Source organism: Mangifera indica, unplaced genomic scaffold, assembly GCF_011075055.1.
Source record: "Mangifera indica cultivar Alphonso unplaced genomic scaffold, CATAS_Mindica_2.1 Un_0011, whole genome shotgun sequence".
NCBI classification, from domain to species: domain Eukaryota; kingdom Viridiplantae; phylum Streptophyta; class Magnoliopsida; order Sapindales; family Anacardiaceae; genus Mangifera; species Mangifera indica.
The window spans coordinates 355,340-379,431 of record NW_025401103.1 but is presented as its reverse complement, the minus strand read 5'-3'; the positions used below and the strand labels follow the sequence as shown (position 1 = coordinate 379,431).

Below are 24,092 nucleotides of genomic sequence, written 5' to 3'. Positions count from 1 at the left end.
TATTAATTTTTAGGATAAAAATAATTTTATTTTTAATTAATATAATAAATAATATAAAAAACTATTTAAAAATAATTATATTGAAACTATTTAAATAAAATAATATATTAATATTTTTTTATTATCTTTAACTAAATATATTAATTATTTATATTTATTTAATTTTATTTAATTTTATTAAATTTTATTAAATTTTATTAAATATATTAATAATTTATAACTAATAACTCCCGTACTTATTTATATTTATTTTTATTGGAATCCATTAATTTCGGTAATTACCTCTTCTTTAAACCAAACTCCCCTAATATATATATCCGGGTAACTGCTCTGTTAACGTTTTACATTTTGACACTAAAAGTTAGTAGGGCTTAGACACCGCGAAGAACGAAATGGAAGCCGGCAGCAAACGCAGACGAACTGGTGAAGTTATTTCCAACGACCTTAACAACAGCAACAACATCGACCTCTGTCTACTCGAAGCATTGGAGAAATCTCAATCCGCTGTCGAAGCTCTTGACCTTCGCGCTCTCAAGAAGCTTGTCCTTTCTTTCGAGCGTCGTCTTAAAGAGAACATTGAAGCTCGTCTCAAATACCCCGACCAACCTGACCGATTCGCCGACACCGAGGTCGACCTCCACGACGAGCTCGAGAAGCTCAAAGTCCTCGCCGGCGGTCCGAGTTGTACCCTGACCTTGTTAATCTCAACGTCATTCCCTCTATTTTAGGTCTCCTCTCTCACGATAACACCGACATTGCAATCGATGTCGTTCATTTGTTACAAGATTTGACGGACGAGGATGTCTTGGAGGATAACGATGAAACTGCACGCGTCTTGGTGGATTGTTTGATTGATAATAATGTCTTGGAGTTGTTGGTTCAAAACTTGCATAGATTATCGGATTCGGATCCGGATGAGATGGCGGCTGTGTATAATACGTTAGCTACAATTGAGAATTTGATTGAGGTGAAACCCTCGGTTGCTGAATTAGTTTGTGAGAGGACGAAGTTGTTGAGGTGGTTGTTAGGGAAGATTAAGGTGAGAGAATTTGATAGTAACAAGCAGTACGCCTCGGAGATTTTGGCCATTTTGTTACAGAACAGTACGGCTAATCAGAAGAGGTTAGGTCAGATGAACGGTGTGGATGTGCTTTTGCAAGCTGTGGCTATGTACAAGTCAAAGGATCCTAAGAGTTCTGATGAGGAGGAGATGTTGGAGAATCTATTTGACTGTTTGTGTTGTTTGTTGATGCCTTTGGAGAATAAGGAGAGGTTTGTTAAGGCTGAGGGAGTGGAGCTGATGATTATTATTATGAAGCAGAAAAAATTGGCTTATGGCTCAGCAATAAGGGCGCTTGATTTTGCTATGACCAAGTATCCGCCAGCTTGTGAACGCTTTGTGGATGTTTTGGGGTTAAAGACTGCTTTTGCTGCTTTTATGGGTAAGGCAAGTTCTTCATTCCCTTCTTACAGTCTTTGTTATTATTTCAATTACAATGCTTTTTACCTCAGTGTTGCTGAATCTGAATGTTGTTACTCAATTAGTCCTTGTATGCATAAATAACGAGCAGTGAAAAAATAACTTGTTATATGATCACAACTTGCAAAAGCTGTTGTTTTCTTTCTCATGAATTCCAATGAATTTCTTTTTGTCTACTTGCTGCATTTCTAGTGGCTGAGTAAGAATGGAGTATCTAATTATCTGCATTGCTCCAAATGAGGTTGTACAAAGAATATGAGTGCTACAAAATTTTTCGGATTTGATGGGAAACATTTTGATTACATTGAAAATTTTCTAGACGACAATCAGATCTCATTCCCTTCTGATAAAATATTTGGACTGAAGACATGGATGTGCATATATAATTATTTGATCAAAAGTATGTGCTATCAGGTTAAAAATTCTTGCCTAAAGCAAAAGATATTAATCAATAACATTTCCTTGACTGACAGATAGCCTATATCTGTATACTTAAGTGAAAAAATAAAAATTGAGATATTATTACCAAGCCAATGGGATGGGTTCAACCCTCCTTCTTGTGCCAAAGAGCAAACTATTTCTCAATGGGCACAAGTTATATCTATTTTCCATTACATCCTAGTATTTTGTTGTATTTTAAGGCCACAAATTCTCTTGAAAATTTGTACCTACACAAGACTTACCCTCAGGTGCAACTTTTGTTAGCTTGAAAGTCCTAGAAAAGGCAACAAGGGGCTGCAATGTTTTGAAAACCGAATTGGATAGGTCGGATTGATTGGTACCTTGTGGCTAGTGTAGTTTGGATCAACTTTAAAGTGAACATGTGTAGACCTGATAGTTTGTGTTATTAGGTTGTGTTTGTATCGTGTTAGTTTGAGTTTTGAGTTAAAATTTTTAAACCCCAATCTTAGGGCGAACTTAAATATTTTTGAGTTGACTTGACTTGATTCAAATTAATCCAAACTATATAATAGACAAAGTCATGTCAAACACACAACAAGTAACGATATGATTTGTTAAGAAATAATATACGTTGTAATATGTCATGAAATAACATGATTTTAATTTAAAAAAAAAAACACACGCTCACATAACAAAATTTAACATAAAACGACATTTTGTCAAAATAAAATTGTTCTATTTCAAGTTAATATTAATAGTTTGCTTATTGTTTCTTTATATGATCATTTATAAGAATTAAAAAAAATCAAAATATCATACTAAAAAATCCAAATAAGTATACAATTTCAAACTTTAAAATAATGTTATCAATAACAAACGAAATTACCAACTAATTTCTATAATGTTTCAAGGAGTAAAACTATTTAAGAGTTAATTTAAAGTAACTAACATAATTAAGTTAATAAAAAAACTAAAATTAAGTTTTAACAAAAAAATCATAATACAGAGGAGTGTTAAAGCATTGTCTTTATTGAAAATCTTCTTTGCTTGTGTTAGTATCAGTAATATCCTCTGTGATTTCATTCAAATTAAAGTTATTATTTTCTAAATCAACATAAAAAGGAAATGGTAAAAAATAAATATGTAAATCATATTTGAAACTATAATATGTAATAAATATGTAAAAAATTTGACCAAACAACCAATTTTTGATCCCAACAGGTGTTTCAACTACATTGGGTTAAGCTTTGTATCAATTTTCAATCATAATGTTACCAATAATAATAATAATTCAGTTGTATTATTACCAATTTTCGGGTTATTCGTGTTGGCCTCGTATCAATCTAAACACAACCCTATTTTTTTGGGGTCAATCCAAACCCGATCTGAACTATTTTTCGTGTCAAAAATCATAACTTTAACCTAATTTTTTTCGTATATTGTCATGTTGGGTTAATGGGTCGTTTCAAATTTTTCTAGGTCTAAATATATACAATTGCCGGGTCAAGGCGTTTTAATTGGACATTAGCATATGCTGATGTCAACATCATGTTGACGTCAGTATGACTCTTTCATTTCCAACACAACTTCCAACATTTGCAGAGAATGCAATGCATCACGAGGCCACAAGTTTCTTTTGTTATATGTTGTATATATATATTTAAGTAGAGTGCAGGTGTTGTTGTCCAACTGTGAAAGACCTAGACTAGGCCCTTTTGACCAGTTCTTGGTCTGGTTTGGTTATTAAAACATTGATCAGCTGATGAATATAGGAGTTCCTTGTCTGTCCTGCCCCTTCCCAGTAGAATTATATAGTATATTCATAAGTTTCTTACATTTATTAGATCTATATGGCACTGCTGGACTTTCTAAACTTATGGTTAACTAGTTTGGAGATTTTACATTTATATGAGCCATGATTTTGTCATCTGTTTTGTTTAGATTCCCATGAGCAAGAAGAACAAGAAAGAGCAATACCAAGAGGAGTTAGAGGAGCGCCTTGTGTCCCTAATTGCATCATTATTTGGTAAGCAGGCAAGTGAATAGCTTTAAGAGTGTTTACTTGTGTTTTATGTTTATATTGTGATTCATTTAAATATGTACATAAATAAATGGTTTTTTAAGTTTGATAGTATGTTTATTTAGTGTAATTATATTGAATTTGAATTTTGTTGGTATCTTGAAGAGAAGAAAATGCAAAATGGATCAAAGGTCAACCATTTCAGTTCATGGGTCAAAAGATCCAGAATACAATCTCGTCTATTATTGGAATTGATATAACTGGGATATTGAGTATTTATTCTGTCTCCACCTCCTAAATGCAGTGGGTGACTAGTCAAAGAATAGTTTTTATTGCATTGTACCCTCTACAATATGTGTGAAGATAAAATCAATTACAAAGACCTCAAATCTTCTTGAACTGCATAGTTGAGTCAACTTTTAATTTAATTTGTGTAAAGGCTGTGGATGTCTTGCATTGGATTTTTGTCTTCTGTCTTAACTACTTTCCATATTTGTATCTTCTTCATTAATTCATCGTTTCATACACTTCTTTAGTTTATTATAAGAAAATGTTTCTTGTTTAAGATTCTTGATATTATTTATTAATTTTTATTACTTCTAGATTTTGAAGATGTGACATTATTTGGGCTATTAATCTAATGATATGGTTTTGTATCTTGTTCTGCATATTTCTGTTCTTGATACTTTGAAATTATCAGAAAGTCTTCTTGCATGACATTACCTGGAAATTGGATGTTCGTTGAGTTCCTTTTTCAAAGTTGTAAGTTTGTGGCATATTTTCTTCGATGAAAGAAATGTGCTTTGTCAATTTTGGATCTTAGGTCATTAATTTGATGTAAGTCAAGGATTGAGTTGGGTCTAAATTTGGGTATTGGAAGGGATAATTAGGCATCTTCAATCTTGGATGGTTTGAACTAAGCTGCCAATCTGGTGAAAGAACAATGTTAAGTTGAACTTCAAACTAATTCCCAACCTATGTACGGTAACTAGCGGTGATTGGTCCTGTGAATTAGACCTTCATCTAGCCTAACCGAACTGGAACATATGTGATTGAACTTTCATACAATACATGCATTCCATGTGAATCTATTTATGCCAAGTATTTATGGTTTTAATTTGTAATATCAAGGAGAATGATTAATTTGTTTGACTTGTTTTGCATTAAGATCTTCTAGGTGTACAACCATCCATATTGTATTATGTGTTGGACTGCAAAAGGTTAGTAGTTTAATAATGTCCTATTAAGTTATATTTGCATATATAAAGAAAAGGAAAAAATATGGAGAAACTCAATTTCATGATATCTCAATTAAACAGCAGGATTATTCATTCTGTTATCTTGTATTTATATATAATTTTTTAAATTTCTTTCTGATGAAACCATGTTTTAACCAACCTCAGTAATCTGACTGATCATAGCTATGCGAGCCCAAATCAAGTTATGTTAATGTGTCAAACCTTAGGTTTCGTTGCTGGATAAGACTGCATCTTGAACCTACATGTTTGGGTACAGGACCTGTAAAAGTTATATCTTAATGGTTCTTGCTGTCTTGAAAATTTTGTTGGTCCAGATCAGTTTGCTGATTATTTATTTGTGCTTGTGGGGTATTCAATTTCAGCTTGTTGAATCTGTGTAATGTTCTGATTGGAGAATTGCACTGAACAACTACCAAGCCTCTAAACATGTGGGTTATTGCATTAAAATAAGCTCATTGTTGACCAAAAACTGCTCCTAAACTGAATGTTGGCATTAATGGGATGTCTTTTGCGTTGAAATTCAGTTGGTTGAGATTAATTGCTTGTTTACTCAATTTGTGCTTCTGAGGACATTAGATGTAAGCTCTTGTTGAAGTTATGTACCGTTGTGATTGCTATATGTTTGTTCTCCTTGTCAAACTTATTGTGTTTCAATAGTTTGCCTAATGCCTCCTTTACAGGTGGAATTTTGAGGGGTTCTAGAAGGGAAAGATTGTTGAATAAGTTTTTGGAAAACGAGTGTGAGAAGATAGATCGTCTTATGGAGTTGTATATGAGGTACTGGCTAATTTGGATGTTAATGTAGCCAAATAACTAATTTTATATATATATGTGTGTGTGTGTGTGTGTGTGATCCTTTTCTCTTTGAATAGGGCATGACACACAGATAATCTTGACTTTGTTCTGTTTGAAGAGTAAATGAACCATTGTTGTTCTTTTCTGTTTTGGAACTAGGGGATGGTTTGGCCATACTTTGGGTCAAGTTGTTATAAGATTTATATCCCTCTAATGATTATAAAACTTGATCCAGATATTCAGATAGAGTTGCAGAAGAGACTGAACGAATGAATGAGCTCGAAATTGATGATTTGGAGGTAATCTATTATTTAGATTATATTCATTCAGGAGTTGTTTAAAAATCTGACAAAGAAAAATCGAAAGTCCTGAAACCCTTTAAAAGGGTTAAAGGACCATTGCCATCAAAGATAACATATAAAAACCTTAATCATTGTTATCTTTAAAAGGGTTAAAGGACCATTGCCATCAAAGATAACAATGATTATGGTTTTTATTTGTAACTTCATGCCATTGTGTGCAGTCAGATAATCAGGGGATAACTCAGGGAATGTCAAACAAAATAGTAGTGGAAAGATTATTTCAGAGGTGTCATTTTTTGAGTTTATTGAGCATGATGATTGGCCAATGAACAGTGAAATAGACATTTCTACTGGTTAATATTTTCTTTTGATGTGTTTGGTTGTGCTATTTAAGTTTTTTTTCTTAGGTTTCTGATACGAACCTTAGGAGAACCACACCTTAAAAGCTAGCTATTGAGATGGGAGAGTCCAAAGCCATATAAACCCCACACTAGTTGCCCATACTTTCCAATGTGGGATCTAAGTCCCATACCTTGCACTTGGGATCCTAACATACCACTACGCTCCGCAGCCCTGGCGCCCACGCGGGCTGGTTGTGCGCTAGCTCCTTGCTAGCCCTGGGCGAACACTGCAATGCCAGCATCACCACCCGCGTCGCACGATTGCAACTGGGAGACATGGTGATGACTCTGATACCAAATGATACGAACCTTAGGAGAATCACACCTCAAAAACTAGCTATTGAGATGGAGAGCCCAAGACCATATAAACCCCACACTAGTTGCCCATACTTTCCAATGTGGGATCCAAGTCCCATACCTTGTACTTGGGATCCTAACAGTTTCATACCAAAAATGGTAAGCAACTTAACTGTTTCTCTTTCTTTGAAGTGCGAAAGAAGATGAAGCATTTGATTTCTTTGGGCTTCAAAGTTTGTCCTCTTTAGTTTAGTTTAGGCCTCTTTTGCCACCTGTCCTGATGTGATTTGTTCTTTGTATTTATGTCATATGATTTATATTTTGTGTCATCATTGATTGTGAAATTTAAATTATTTGACTTCACATGGGGGCAATAAATAACCTTTATAACTGTTATCTTTAATTGTGATGATTTTTTTGACTGACCCTTTTTAATGGGTTTAAGGGCATATGTTCTTTTTCTTGTCAGTTTTTAAACAGCTAATGTCTAAATAATAGTACCCTTTGGTTTTTTATTTAGTATCTAGATCCATATTCCACTTTGAAATAACTGTACAATGTTTGTTATATTCTGTAGATGGATGAAGAAGAAAGGTATAATCGGAGGCTTGAATCTGGACTATACACTCTCCAGGTCAGAAATTGTTATTGTTCTTGGTGGCTTCATTCTCACTTGTTGTTTATCAGTATAATTTCTTATTTGATGGACTGGCATGAGTTTTAGGCCCATATAGTGCAGTTGCCTTTGTTAAAGATGCTAACTAATCTTTATCATCAGATATCAATTCTACTGTTTTTTGAGAGAATTATTTCTCTCTCTCTCTCTTTCTCTTTTTTTAAAGCTGTAAAATCCATCAGAAACACTATTATCATGAAAAAATAGAAGAAGTGCTGAATTCAATTATTTTTGGAGATGATGAATAAGTGAAATTCTGTGTTTTTATATACCTTTTGGAACCCCTGTCCTAGAAATTGAGTATTTGTAGTGCATCCCTTGTCCATTCTTGTATTTTTTTTAAATCTCATTTATTCAGATTTTGTTTGTTTGTTTCTGATTATTTTTTGAAAAAGAAGTTGAAAAAACAATTTAGCTACGCCACTAGATTCAGGACCTTGGTTTCATCCTTAAAATGGAAGAAAATGCTGTGTCATCCACCTTTTGCTGATGAGAACCTGACTGTATCCTGCTTATAATGGAGCCTTCCCCTATATGATCCTTTGCTTTAGCCATTAACTTAATAAAAGCCACCACAGTGAAGGAAAAGAAAGGGAAGTTGGCAAATTTTATGTTAAATAATTACAATTCAGCTTCTTAAATGAAATTAATGATGCTGAATAGAATGTGAAATTAAAGCTTTAGAAATAATCTTTGCAATTGAAATCTTATTCCAGTAATTATTCTTTAAAAGGATCTATTAAAATGGATTTACATATTTATACACCACAATAAGATTGTTGAACTATGTATTTTTAATCAATATGTTCAGTGGTCTTATTATACTTGTGTTTGAACTTGCAGTTAATTGCTATCATTCTGGGTCATCTTTGGTACTCTGAGTAAGTACATGCATTTGAGTTTCATTCATGTCTCTTCATTGAAGGTGTTAATATGTTGAGTTAATTGTTTGGCATAAATATATGAGTTTTTTTAATCTTTTGTGCAGTTACCCCCAAATGAGAGCAAGAATTGAGCTATTACTTAAGCAACAAAAGCTTACAAAGAAGGAAGTTAAGGATATACTTCAGGTACAAACATTCTAGTCTCTTTCATATGGTTACTAAATATGGACACACCAAAGTGTCAAAATTTTGCCTAACAAACTGTTTTCGACGAATAACCCCCAATCATCTAGACTGGGGGCACAACAAAATATGCATGGCTTTGTGAATTTATGTAATTGTATCTGTAAGCTTAGATACAATTGTCTATTTTTGTGCATGCAAAGAATTGTTGAGTGAATTATGGTAGTTTATTCCTTGTTATATTACACCTTCTATTTACCCTTTGTACTAGAAGCATCAATTTCGACTACAAATTCTTTCTCAAAGTTTGATGTAGCTAAAATGGGAAGAAAAATCGTGACTTCATTTAATTCAGCAAATGCAATTGTTGCCTCTTGATTCCAATAGAACCTATCCTTCTTTAGAAGTCAAATTAATGGTTTTGCAATCTTTCCATACTCTTTTACAAATTCTAGGTAATAACTGGTTTGTCCAAAAACCCACATAAAGACATCCTTTGGGAAGGGCCAATCAATAAATGTCTCACTTTTTCATGATTTATCGAAACTCCCTGATCTGAGATACAATTATCAATTTATGTAATTGGGACACAATTAAATATACATTGCCCTGTGAATTTATGTAATTATATCTGTAAGCTTAGATACAATTGTCTATTTTTGTGCATGCAAAGAGTTGTTGAGTGAAATATGGTAGTTTATTTACCTGTTATATTACATCCAAAATTTACTGTTTGTACTAGAAGCATCGATTTCGACTACAATTCTTTCTCGAAGTTTGACATAGCTATAATAGGTAGAGAAGTCATTGCTTCCTTTAATTCAACAAACACAGTTGCTACCTTTTCATTCCAATAGGACCTATCTAGTGTGAATTCAACCTCTAATTCATCCATTAAACTTCAAAAGAGCTTAGAGAAAACCCAAGAGAGCAACAACAGTACACATTCTGTCTAGATGCTTCATAATGCACTAGACAATACTAACTAACCATAAAATTGCCTAGCCCACCCAAACTTCCTTGTGGGTGATCCATTTAGCCCAATTTCAACACTTGGACATTCTTTGCTTTGGTGGGATTTGAATATGCAAATGGAAGGAAAAAATTCAGTTGATGTCAAAGCATTAATGGAGACGAGACTTGATGAAAGGTTGGCTAAAAATGTTTCTATTAAGGAGATAAATGACCCTCCTTCTGACATTAATTGGATATATTGGGTTTTCCTTCATATGCATTAGTGCTTTTCTTTTGTAATGCTCTTATTCTTCTCTTTGATATCTCGTAAATAGTCAGACAAGAGGCTATAGCGATGACATTGATATGTATAAGTTCAATTTTTCTTTTATCCTAAACCTAGCATGTCTTGAGGAGGGTGGCTACCGTTTTGTACTTAGATCTTTGTATTTTTTTTTTTAATACAAGCTTACGTACTAAAAAAACAAAGGTGGTTACAAGTTATTCCTTTTTTAGCTGAAGACATGATTGTCATACATAGGTGGCTTATCGCCATTGTCATTTTGGAAAATTCTATTAATGTGGGATAACTTGTTAAAGTGTTTTTTGGGATACTTTTTTAGCGAAAGACATGATTGTCATATATAGGTGGCTTATTGTCATTGCCATTTTGGAAAATTCTATTAATGTGGGATAACTTTTCAAAGTGTTTTTTGGGGGATAACTAGATGGCTAATTAATGTCCAATTTTTTATGGTTTTCTTTTGTTTGTGTTGTAATTTTAAATCACATAAGACATCCAAAGTTAGTGGCTTGGACTTTATGCTTTGGATTCTTTGACACTTCATTACTTCTAAGTTTTTCGTATGAAGTTTTATTTCTTATGAACTTGTTGAATTTTACTTGGTTGTGTTGATTGAGTCGTTGAATTGAAGTTGGTTGTTGTAAATTTGGTTGGTTGTTGGACATTGATTAAATAAACTTGAATTAACTCATTCAGATTTAACTGAATAAACATCATTTGGTATCAGATCTTTGGTTGGTTGTGTAAGTTTTGTTGTTGATTTGTCTTCTTCATTTCACGTTGAATTTATGATATTTTGACCAAAAAATTTTACCTTTGTTGGATTTCATTATTTTAGCTTAAGCACTTACCTTTACACACTAAGAACTACGTAAATACTTTCAACCTACCCAAAACATATCCTAAGCTCAATATATCCCTTTAGCTGAGCTAACACATACACTAAACCATGCATTTACATTACCAAAATCACACTAAACACTAGTTCCACCTTAGCCAAAATCACCCAAACATTAAACACAAATTTATATCTAACTTATATCATTAACATGTCACATAGAAGCCACTCTTCGTCTGTAGCCCCACTATGGGAATTAGCCCATAGAAATTTTCAAGGAGTGGTCCATGCAATTAAAGAGCAACTAGTGGTAGTTCTTCAATTTATGAGGGCTCAACACCAAGCCCAAACACATCACACCTGAACACAAACATTACCCAACCAAATCAACACCCTAGAAGAAACCATCCACCTCACCCGAGACATCTGACCTCACCATTATGAAGGAGAAATTCATCTCTCAAGTGACTCTTAGGTGAATAGAAGAAGGAAAAGGGAGGATGATGATGACAACGACGACAGGGGGATTAAGGTTGATATTCTGAAATTTAAGAGTTGTTTAAATTCAGATGATTTTCTTGATTAGTTGAGGGTTTCTGAATTTAAGACATGCTCAGATATTAAGAAGTGTCAAGTAGTCATACTTAAGTTCAAGGATTATGTATCCTTGTGGCGGGTGGATGTGAGAAAGAAGTGATGTGCCCAAGAATCAAAGTTTGTGTGTATGGTTATTTGAAGCAATGTTTTTAAGGATTTTGGGATGGTTTTAGGAATCGGATCAATGACTAAGCCCCAAAAAAAAAAAAAAAAAAAGAGGAACTAGCAAGAAACATCAATTTACCCTTTGTACTATGTTACCTAATATGTAAATCATATATTACTGTGTAGAAGTAGATTATAGGGATGTAAATATGGTAGGATTGTAATCATAAGAAATCAAATATTTTGCTTTCCTAATATAGGATTCTCAATTTGTATATATATGTGTATCGTTATAGCAATGAATATGAATAAAACATATTTTCCATTCAACTTTGTTCATGGTATCAGAGCTAGGTTTGCCTGAAGATCGATCGATTCCCAGAATCCGATCATCAAAAGACTAACGCGTGAGCTACATGCGTTGCCTCTTTTCTTGGCAACATCAGTTGCTGATCTCTTTCTCCGATGAGCGTGAAGTCTTATCGTCGACATCGTTGCACTCAGAAGCTGCCAACGATCATAACCTTAGAAGGCCATCGTCGTTCGCTGTTGCACTTGTCGTCACCGTCATCGGAATAGTATTTGTCATTAGATTTTCTCCCTTTTCCGCATTCGTTCACTTTTTTCTGGTATTGTCTGTCCTCGTTCAACACATCTTTATCCTCTATTGTTGCAAAAATCATTCAATCAGACACTTTCTTGCTAGATTTGGCTTCCTGTTGGTTTGGATACATATGATGGCTAATAATAAACCTATAATTATGAGGGATATGGTTTCTGTAATGTCAAAAATCACGGAGCATAAGCTTAATGGCTCTAATTACCTGGAATGGAGCAAGACAGTTTGACTTTATTTGCTAAGCCTTGAGATAGATGATCATCTTACGGAAACCTCGCCTATGGATGGTACTAGATAGATATGGCTGAGAGATGATGCCTAATTATTTCTACAAATACGAAATTCCATTGAAAGTGAGGTAATTAGCTTGATTAATCACTATGAATTGGTTAAGAAATTGATGGAGTATCTAGATTTCATGTGTTCTGGGAGAGGGAATATTTCTCGTATATATGAGTTGTGCAAAGCTTTTTATCATGCAGAGAAACAAGACAAAACGATTACTTCTTACTTTATTGACTTTAAAAAAACTTATGAAGAACTCAATATGTTGTTATCATTTAGTTTGGATGTGAAAGTTCAACAAGCTCAATGAGAACAGATGACCATTATGAGTTCCTAGCCAATCTCCCTCCTAAGTTTGAGACTGCTAAGTCTCAGATTCTTGCTAGTCCTGAGATTTCATTGTTACATGACACATTTACTAGGGTACTTTGCACAAAAAATACCTCATTGTTTCTAAATAATAGTGCTCTTATTGGTCGAAGTAGTGCATCTTACACAAGACGTTCATGTAACAAAAATAATAATAGAGGAGGAGGAACCAACAATTGTGAAAGAGGTGTTGATAATCGGAGTCAAGATTCAGGAGGGATTGTCCATTATTATTGTCATGAGCCTGGACATACAAAACACACTTGTAGAAAATTGCAGAATCAGACTCAAAAATCTCAGTCAACACAAATTGTAAACACCAATTCTACAATTGAAGATACTATTATGATTTCTGTAGATGAATTTGCCAAATTCTCTTAGTACTAGGAATCGTTGAAGTCTTTATCTACTCCTATCACTGCTATTGTTGAGTCAGGTAAACCAAACACGTCTTGTTTCCTCATCACCCAAATGGGTTATTGATTCTAGTGCCATAGATCATATGATAGGTAACCTTAGTCTTTTCTACTTTCTAGTCCCATGCATCTCCTTCTAGTGTTACTTTAGCAGATGGATCAACATCACATGTTTTTGGTTCTAGCACTGTTAATCCAACTCCATTAATTTCCCTGTCATCTATTTTATGCCTATCAAAATTTTCTTTCAATTTAATTTCTGTAAGTAAGCTCACTCGTGCCTTTAATTGTTCTGTCGCATTTTTTTCTGATCATTGTCTATTTCAAGATCTTATGATGAAACAAATTATTGGTAAAGGATATGAATCTGGGGGTCTATACATCCTTGACATGCAAATACCAAGACCTATTGCTTGTTCCAGCGTCTTATATCCATTTGAAACACATTGTCGGTTGGGATATCCTTCTCTACCTTTGTTAAAGATGCTATTCCCAAAATTTCGTTACGTATCCCATTGCTTGTTCCAGCGTCTTATCTCCATTTGAAACACATTGTCGGTTGGGACATCCTTCTTTACCTTTGTTAAAGATGTTATTCCCAAAATTTCGTTATGTATCTTCTTCATGTATCTTTGTCATAATGTGAATCGTGTCAGTTTGTGTTAGGAACTTGATGAAACTATGCTACTGTTGGAATTCAGAAAGTGTAATCTCACTTGTAAATCCACTCCGTTGTAACCACGGCTCCCACAAACGATGCAATCGCAGATAATTTGTAAATTAATAAACTTATGCTAGCAACTTGTAATGGAACAGTAAACTATTCATAAAGATAATCAATAGTTCGTTCTTACAATCATTCATTTGGAATTAATCCAAATACAAATTCATCACATTCAAATTTGCAGCACCTAACTGAACAATAATCCTAACACAAACAAAACCAAGTAAATTTCCCCAAGTTTCCCTAGGCAATTCTAAAGGCCTAGTACTCTCCCAAAACCATTTTTTCTTCAGCTCCCCCCTTCCTTTTGCTTCCCCCTTGCTTTATATTGTAATCAGTCATTTTCTTTTCTGCTGGTGGTCCTAGTGCCTGCATGCATGCCCTCTGCTCCATTATTGCGTTGCCACATGTCTCTGCATGAATTGATTTGTTGTTGATCCTGCTGTCGCCACGTGTCCCATCCTCCTGTGCTCTCCTTTTCCGGTTAATGTACGCTCGAGACCTAACATTACCCCTCCCATCGAGAGGCACCTTGTCCTCAAGGTGAAAGAAAGGGAAAGTTTGTTTGAAGGCAGTGAAGGATTCTCAAGAATTTTCACAGTTTGGCAGGTTTTCCCATTTTATCAAGATCTCTAGCTCTCCTTGCGACGAATAACGGTGTCCTAGGATTTCCAAAGGCTGAGGTTTTAGTTCTCCATTTTCAGCCATACATTCTGGAAGAGGCTGGACTTTTGATGAATCTCCGATCTATTTTTTTAATTGTAACACATGGAAGACCGAATGTATCTTAACCGTGGGAGGTAACGATAAATGATAGGCTGCTGTGCCAATTTTTTCCAACACCTCGTAAGGTCCATTGAAGCGAGGACTCAACTTTTCATTTCGTTTAACTGCCAACGAACGAAATCGGTAAGGTTGCATTTTGAGGAATACTCGATCGCCCACTTGAAATTGCACTTCTCGCCTGCCTCTGTAAGCAAACCTTTTCATTCTATCCTGAGCCCTATGTAAATGGTCCTTCAGCTCATCTAGAATATTATTCCTTTCATGTATTAGACTGTTTACTTCTTCCACTTTGGAAACTTCTTCCACATAGCGTAATAAAGTTGGCAGTTCCCTTCCATAGAGAGCCTTGAATGGTGTCATTCTCGTTGAGCTATTGTAGGTTGTGTTAAACCAATATTCAGCCCATGATAACCATGAATGCCACTGTCGTGGCTGCCTACAACAAAAACAACGCAAGTAAGTTTCCAAACTCCAGTTAACTATCTCCGTTTGTCCGTCGGATTGAGGATGGTAGGTTGAGCTAAACTTGAGAACGGTGCCTGCTGCCTTGAAGATTTCTCCCCAGAATTGACTCAAAAATAATCTGTCGCGGTCTGTCACGATTGAACGAGGAAACCCGTGTAATCTAACCACCTCTTATATAAATTTTTTGGCCACATCAACTGCTGTGTAAGGGTGTCGAAGGGCAATGAAATGGGCATACTTAGTTAATCGGTCGACCACAACGAGAATGGTGTCGTTACCCGCTACCTTTGGTAGCCCCATGATAAAATCCATCGAGATATCGTCCCACACGTTCGAAGGTATAGGTAAAGGTTGGAGCAAACCTGTTGGACTTGTAGCTTCGTACTTCATTCGCTGGCACGTCTCACATTCCGTTACATATCTCCGTATGCCAGACTTCATACCTTCCCAAAGTAATACCGCTGCAATTCACTTGTATATCCGAATAAAGCCTGAGTGCCCTCTGTATGGTGAAGAATGGAATTCAACTAGGAATTTAGGAATAAAAGTAGAGTTGCTGGCGAGAACCATTCTGCCTTTATAAAGTAGCCTGCCCTTCTTGTATTCATATCTAGCATGTGCCTTAGCATCGGCCATTAAATCATGAATAATGCGTTGAAGTCTCTCATCCCCAGCAATCTCTTTGTCTATACCTTCTAACCCCATTGGCTGTACTGTGGAAATGGCCCAGATCTCTCCTTTCATGTTCGGTTGACGAGAAAGCGCATCGGCGGCTTTATTTTCACGTCCCGGCTTGTATTGAATCTCAAAATCATACCCAAGCATCTTGACTACCCATTTCTACTGGTCATTTCCAAGCACTTGCTGATTCGCTAAGAACTTCAAGCTGCTCTGGTCCGTTCGAACTATGAAATGTCGCCCAAGTAAGTAGTGCCTCCATTTTTGGAATGCCATGACTATGGCCATCAATTCTTTCTCATACGACTTACTTTGATTTCGTAAGGACAATGCTTTGCTAATAAACGCTATCGGTTGTCCGCCTTGCATTAACATAGCCCCTAGACCCGATCCTGAAGCATCTGTCTCAATTATGAATTCCTTCGAAAAGTTTGGCATTGCTAGCACGGGAACTGTGGTCATTGCTGTTTTGAGTTCTTCAAAGGCTTTGCTGGCTCTTTCATCCCACACGAAGGCATCCTTTTTTAGTAATTGAGTAAGCAGTTCGGCGATCTTTCTGTAGCCTTTGACAAACTTCCGATAGTACCCTGTTAGGCTTAAAAACCCCCTATATTCCCTCAAATCCCTCGGCTGTGGTCACTCCACCACCGCTTGAATTTTCTTCGGGTCAGCTTCTACTCCATTAGCCGATACGATATGCCCCAAATATTCCATTCGTGTCTGTCCGAAAGCGCATTTTTTTCTGTTCACTACTAATTGATGATCGCGTAGCAGCTCCAGCACAATGCGTAAATGTTCCATGTGGTCCTCCATCTCCTGACTGTAAACTAATATGTCGTCAAAGAAAATCAACACAAACTTCCACAAATAGGGCCTAAATATTTCATTCATCACACTTTGGAAGGTCGTCGGTGCGTTAGTGAGCCCAAACGGCATGACCAAGAACTCATAGTGGCCTTCGTGGGTTCGAAAAGCCGTCTTTTCCATGTCTTCTTCCTTGACTCGGATTTGGTGATACCCCGACTTTAGGTCCAATTTGCTAAATATCACAGCTCTCGTTAATTCATCTAAGAGCTCATCTATGGTAGGAATGGGAAATTTATCCGGTATCATCACCTTATTCAACGCACGGTAGTCCACACAAAACCTCCATCCACCATCCTTTTTTCTCACCAATAAAACGGGGCTGGAGAATGGGCTCACACTAGGGCGTATAACACCTACTGCAATCATCTCGCCAACTATCTGTTCAATCTCATTTTTTTGGAAATGAGGGTACCGATATGGTCTTATGTTGGGTGGCGGCACCGACGGCAGAAGCCTAATGGCATGATCATAGGTTCGCTTGGGTGGGAGTCTTGTAGGTTCTCGGAATAGGGCTTGGTATTCTTCCAACAATCGGGTCAATCTCGGCTCACTCAGTAAGGCGGCCACTTCCTCTCTTCTTTCCATTCCCTTAAGTTCTAGCAAATACCCTTCCCCTCCTTGTCTTACTGTATTAACCATTGCCTTTAAGGAAGTTTCCATGCGACTCAATGACGCTTCTCCTTTTAACTCAACTTTCTTTCCCTCCCAGTCAAAAATCATGGTTTGAAGATTCCAATTTACCTTGACCTCACCCAACTTGCATAGCCAATCCACCCCCAGGATGACGTCAATACTCACTAATTCAAATGGAAAGAAATTTTGCACTACCGATAACCCCTGAAATTTCAACTCCACATTATCACACCTGCCCTCACCCCTTACCTTTCTCTCGTCCGCCAACATGACGGCGAATCTTACCGGTGTAGTTGACAATTGTAATTCTCTCACCAACCTTTTGGAAATGAAACTATGGGTGGCCTCGTTGTCTAACAAAACCATTGCCATTCTCCTGTTTATTGAGCCTCATTGTCTTTGGAGAGTCTATCGCCACTATTGAGCTGGTGTTTAGAGTTAACTCCATCTCCTTCTCCTCCAAATTCACCTCTCCATCTTCAATTGCTTCAGTCTCTTCCCTTTCCTCTTCTTCTTCCGAAGCTATCATCACCCGAAACTGCTTGAAACGACACTTATGGCTTGAATAATACCGTTCATCACATCTGAAGCACATGCCTTTCTCAAGTCTAGATCAAAACTCCTCATTAGAAAGGCGTCGGTAATTCCCTTCTCTTCTTAACGGCGTTGTCAATGCTGCAGAACTGATAACACCTCTGTTTGGCTGTGGCAAAATGGAATTAGGGGTGGGATGATTGCGTAGAGTTGAGTAATTTTGGGCGCTCAGGTTGGAACGGGTTGGCCAGTTTGGATCAGGTGTGTGTTGGTTGGGTTGGATCGATGGGTGGGCGGGCTATAATATGAGTTTGGGCTATTGGGTTGGGCCGCAGAGGAGGCTTTATGGATAGGTGGGTTAGCTGCGTTCGTAATGTGGATTGGGCGGAATTGGGCTTGGTGCTGGGTCTTGAAAATGGGGCGAGGTGGATAGCTTCCGGGTCGGGTGTCAATAACCCAATTCTTTTCTTCTATTTCCTGTGCCCTGATCATCGCCTCCTTCAACGAGGGCGGCCGAAAGAGCTTCACTTCTGCGCGGACTTCATGTCTGAGTCCATTCATGAAAGTTGAAAGCAGGACCTTTTCTACTGCATCACCCAAAGGTGTCGAAATGGACTCAAATTGGCTACGATATTCTTCTACTGTGTTGGTTTGTCTCAACGCCATGAGGTCCTCGTACAGAGATCCTTCCTGGGCTAAGCAGAACCTTATCAACATCTCCTTCTTTAGCTCGTTCTAGTCGGCAAAGTGTTGTCTCGTTTCGCTCCATTAAAGCGACCTCAAAGCCTTCCCATCCATGCACACTGCAGCTGCAACTAATTTCTCCCTTTCAGTTAAATGATTAATGGAAAAGTACTGTTCGGCTTGGAATATCCAACCTATTGGGTCCTCTCCTACGAACACTGGTAACTCTAGGCGTCGGTGAACCATTTAACGTCGGTTATCTCCGGTATTAGCATCGGCTTCATCTCTCTGCTCCCTTGAAACTCCTTCGCGTCCTGTTTCCACATGCCTGGTTGATGGTGGGGGTGTGGGTTCCTCATTCGGTGATGTCTCCGATGGGGATGATTGGGGCTCCATCGGAGCTTTCCTTTTGTTGGAGGGTCCCTCGTCCCTCACTGTCAACAGCTCTTTCAACTCCCTCAGATACTCTTTCATGGTTTCCATTCCAGTCTCCATGCCCTGCAAACGTCCGTTAACGTTTTGTATATTGTCGTTCATCTCTCTTAACCTCCCGTCAAACCCATCCATTCTATCCCTCATGGTCTCCAACTCTCTTTCCATTCCGTTAACTTTAGCCTTCATCCTTGTCATTGGCTCTGATACCAAGTTTGTTAGGAACCTGATGACACTATGCTACTGCTGGAATTCAGAAAGTGTAATCTCACCTGTAAATCCACTCCGTTGTAACCATGACTCCCACAAACGATGCAATCGCAGATAATTTGTAAATTAATAAACTTATGCTAGCAACTTTTAATGGAACAGTAAACTATTCATAAAGATAATCAATAGTTCGTTCTTACAATCATTCATCTGGAATTAATCCAAATACAAATTCATCACATTCAAATCTGCAGCACCCAACTGCACTTATCCTATTTCATTTTTTGTTTCTTATGATCACTTGTTTTCTTCTACTTGTTCATTTATTGCCTCTATCGACAATATTTCTACTCCTACTATTCGGGAAGCCTTATCTCATCCTAACTGGCGTGATGCTATGGTAGAAGAGATGAATGTTTTAGATGCTAACGGTAGAAGAGATGAATGTTTTAGACGCTACTTGTAGGAAAGAAAGCTATTGGATGCAAATGTGTGTTTGCAGTTAAGGTTAAACCTGATGGATCAGTGGCTCGCCTCAAGGCACGTCTTGTTACTAAGGGATATGCCTAAACTTATGGAGTGGATTACTCTGATACTTTCTCCCCTATAGCTAAGTTGATTTCTATCCGTTTATTCATCTCTATGGTAGCTACATATGATTGGTCTTATATCAGTTGGATATCAAAAATGTATTTTTACATGGTAACTTTCAAGAAGAAGTTTATATGGAGCAATCACCTAGGTTTGTTGCTTAGAGGGTATATGGAAAGGTTTGTCGAGTTTGCAAATCCCTGTATGGTTTGAAACAAAGTCTTTGTGCTTAGTTTGGAAAATTTAGTTAGATAGTTCAAAAGTTTGGCATGGTAAAGAGCAAGTGCGATCACTCAGTTTTTTACAAACAATTTGAAATTGGTAGTATTTTTCTAGTTGTGTATGTTGATGACATTGTTATTATTAGGAGTGATACTATAGAAATTTCATCTCTTAAATTGTTTTTTCACACCCAGTTTTAAACAATTGATTTGGAGGTATTGAAATATTTTCTGGGGATTGAAGTGAAGAGGAGCAAGAAAGGTATCTTCTTATCTTAAAAGAAATATATGCTTAACTTATTAACTGAGATAGGAAAATTGGGAGCTAAACCATATAGTGCTCCGATGATCTCCAATTTGCAACTTACAAAAGATGGTAAATTGTTTGATGACCCTGAAAAATATGGAAGATTGGTGGAAAAATTGAATTATCTTATAGTGACTCGTCTTAATATTGCATATTTTGTCACCGTTGTAAGTCAATTTATGTCTTCTCCAACGGTCGATCATTGGGCAGCTTTAGAATAGATCCTATGCTATTTGAAGGGAGCCCCTGAACGTGGCATACTGTATGGGAATCACGGGCATACACATACTGAATGTTTTGGTGAAAGGTTGAATGAATTTAGAAGATGAAATAACACATGATTTAGAGTTCTATGTGATTGTGAGGCTCTTGGATCATTGGAGCCATTACTTGAGGCTTAAACAATTTATGCTACATTTTGATTATCAAGCATTGAAGTTAACAGAAATTGAGCCCAAGACATGTCGAATGGGTTGAATCTTCAGTATTTCTCTAATTACAAGCAAGGGGTGAATAATGTGGTTGTGGATGAACTTTGCTTTCCATTTTAGATGCAAGGGTTTTCGCGTTTCATATGATGACGGAGTGTTATGAAGGAATGAGGAGATGGAATTGAGTAGTAAGGGAGGATTTAAGGATTATTCAGTCTAAGATCGCATTCTATTCAAGAGTAACAAGCTTTGTGTACCTAAAGAGAGTTTTAGGGAATTTATTGTGAGGGAGACACATGGAGGAGGGCTTGCTAGTGATTTTGGAGATACCAAAACTTTGGAGATTCTTAAGGAACATTTTCATTGGGCAATAATTAAAGGGGATGTTCAAGCCATTGTTGTAAGATGCGTTGCATGTCAAAATGCCTAGAGGCCATTTCAAACCAAGTCTTAATAATCCATTACCCATTTCGAAGCAACCATGAGAAGATTTAAATATGGATTTTATAGTGGCTTTGCCAAGGACTCAAAGGGGGAAAGATGCAACCATGGCGGTTGTAGATTGACTCTAAAATGGCACATTTCATTCTGTGCCATAAGACTGATAATGTGTCACATGTGGCGGATTTATTTTTTAAAGAAATTGTTAGGTTACATGAGATTCCATGGACTATAGACATTTTGGAGGACCTCATGGGAAAAGTTTCACATTAAGCTCTTGTTTGGTACCTCCCACCATCCGCAAACCGATGACCAAGCTGATGTTACTAATTGATTAATGACTATGGTGAGTGAAAATATATGAAGGATTGGGGTGTGAAACTAGCCCATGAGGAGTTTGAGATGACTAGAATGGGTAGTTTCTATGCGATTGAGGCATGGTTAGTTTTTCAGAGTAGATCCACCCTCTTGATTGATTACTACCTCATAACCTTTTGGCCATTGTGTAGTTCCCAATCCCCACTTGCAAACACCACAATGGGAGTGATTAGGTTGGGTTGTTTCTCCATTTTGCTGCCTATTGATAAGTTTCACGAGATCTTCTAAGGTATTATGTACAATTGGCAAAGTTGTTTCCATTTTGTCAAGCTTCATGTCTACCCTCCCAATTGTTCCTTCACCTCACCCATCTCTTTCTCTAACACTTCCTCCTATGAATCCATCCTTATCACGAGCATGAATGATGCTTCGATACTACATTGATAGGAATCTATAAACGTAAATGTAAATGTAAATTCAACCGACACTCACAATCTGGAATACTTCTTTTATTGACCCATAGTAGATCTAATTAACTGAAATAATACTCTAGACATAAATAATAGAAATGCAGGAAAGGAAAAGATAAACTAGCTTTGAGGCACTAGAACCTCCATTGTAATTCCCACACGGAAATTCCCTACCTATACTTCTGGGTGGACCCATAGTAGATCTAATTAACTGAAATAATACTCTAGACATAAATAATAGAAATGCAGGAAAGGAAAAGATAAACTAGCTTTGAGGCACTAGAACCTCCATTGTAATTCCCACACGGAAATTCCCTACCTATACTTCTGGGTGGACTGCCTTCTTATCCTTCTCTTGTAACTATTTCTTCTTCATGTCCAGTCTTGGATATCCATCTGAATCTTCCCCCACCACCTTATTGTCTAACTGAACTAATCCTTTGCGTACTTTGCCCCAGGGGCTAATCCTTCTCCTATAAACCTTAAGGACTAGTGGCATAACAGAAAGGAAAGGAAATTCCATTCTGGTGTCTCATTCTTCTAGTTCCATAAAAGTAAAATGATCTCAATGTCCATTTGGTTTTCGATTTTAGCTCTTTTGAAGATATTCAGTGTTGTTTGGTTGTTATTCGAAAGAGCTTATAGGTTTTGAAATAATTTTTTTTTATTTTCATTTGACAAAGCTTAAAACTCAGGTGTTTCTCATTAATTATTTTAAAACTTATTTAAAGTTTTGAACTGTCAAGAATATTCTCATGTTCTTTTAAATATTTTGCTCAAGCATTTCCTTCTAAATAAATCTCTTTTTTTGTAATTTAAAATAGCAAGTTATATTACATTTATTAAATTAAACATCCTACAAACTTTTTTTTTTTTTTTTTTTGTAAAAGATCTATTTTTTTAAATGCTGAAAGGCTATTTATCATGAAAATCATTTCTAGTTGAGATGAAACCATAAAAATTGCTGTATTGTATGAAAAATAGAAGATGTGTTTGAAATATGGCACGGTGATTGGTAGGTGGTTAGATCATGTTTAACATGAAAATGTTACTGAGCATTCTTACTTTGTGGGGTATGTGTATTCTTTTTGCATAACAGGAATATCATGACAACATCGGGGAATTGGATGGACCAGAGGAGAAGGAGCGAGCACAGTCCAGAATCCAGAAGTTCATCTCTGCTTTTTGATAATATATTTTAGCAGCTGGCATGCCATAAGAAAACTTTATGCTTTGGTTAGGCCCTAGTTGTGTATGATTCCAGAGTCCTGAATTTGATTATGTGCAATATATGGTCGATCTATTGTTCATTTGAGTGCTTTGTTCCTGAATTATTTTGGATGTAAAGCTGAAGCTTTTTTTTTTATAATTATTTTGCAGCTTATTGATATCCTTAAAAACAACAATTTATTACTTTAGTTGAGAATTAGCATACAATCATGTCATTTGCCACATTTAACTTTTGCTTAATTTCTATGGCACAAGGTTGTGCCAAATGCTTTTTCTCTTGTGATTTTATGTTTGATTATCATCTCAATAAGTTTAGATAGGGTTGGATTTGATCTAAGTCGAGCTTAGATAAGGTTCATCTCAAAATTGATTTGAGTCTAGAAGAGTTTGTTTATGATATTAATGAGTTGAGATTCAAATTTAGTTTGAAAATAATTTAATTTTAGATTTATTTAAGTCGATTCATGTTTGAAAGTCTTATTGGTTTGAACTTTATTTATTTTATTAAAAAGAGTTTAATCATTGGTTTGAATTTGATTTTTATTATTCAAGCTGAGAAACTTAAATTGAATTCAACCATAGGTGCGAGGACTTTTTACTATTAAAAAAGTATATTGCTGTAAACAAATGAGAACATGCACAGTAAGTGATATGTTTTCTGGTTTTTTCGGGTAAGTAGTGATAGTGTACTTATTTGCTACTCATAGTGATGTGAACTCATTTACTACTAATATAATTTAACTTTTACAACAATTTCAAATTTCCATTCAATATTACTATCTTCAAACTCATTTTTTCACTCAGAGGCTATTTCTCGTCAAATGTTTTAAATGCTTTAAGTGAGCAAGGGAAATTGATGGCGATTTTGATCAATTAAGGTTTCA

General features: G+C 36.3%; 1 protein-coding gene across 1 annotated transcript; it reads left to right on the top strand.

The window, feature by feature from the left end:
- The first annotated feature begins 332 nt into the window (after window positions 1–332).
- On the top strand, window positions 333–23,432 carry LOC123205658 (beta-catenin-like protein 1). The gene is given in 9 exon segments (XM_044622679.1): window positions 333–678; window positions 681–1,447; window positions 3,824–3,908; window positions 5,842–5,938; window positions 6,192–6,255; window positions 7,534–7,590; window positions 8,476–8,513; window positions 8,621–8,702; window positions 23,078–23,432. Coding segments are annotated over 9 exon segments (1,566 nt in total). The 5' UTR covers window positions 333–392; the 3' UTR covers window positions 23,168–23,432.
- The last annotated feature ends 660 nt before the right edge of the window (window positions 23,433–24,092 follow it).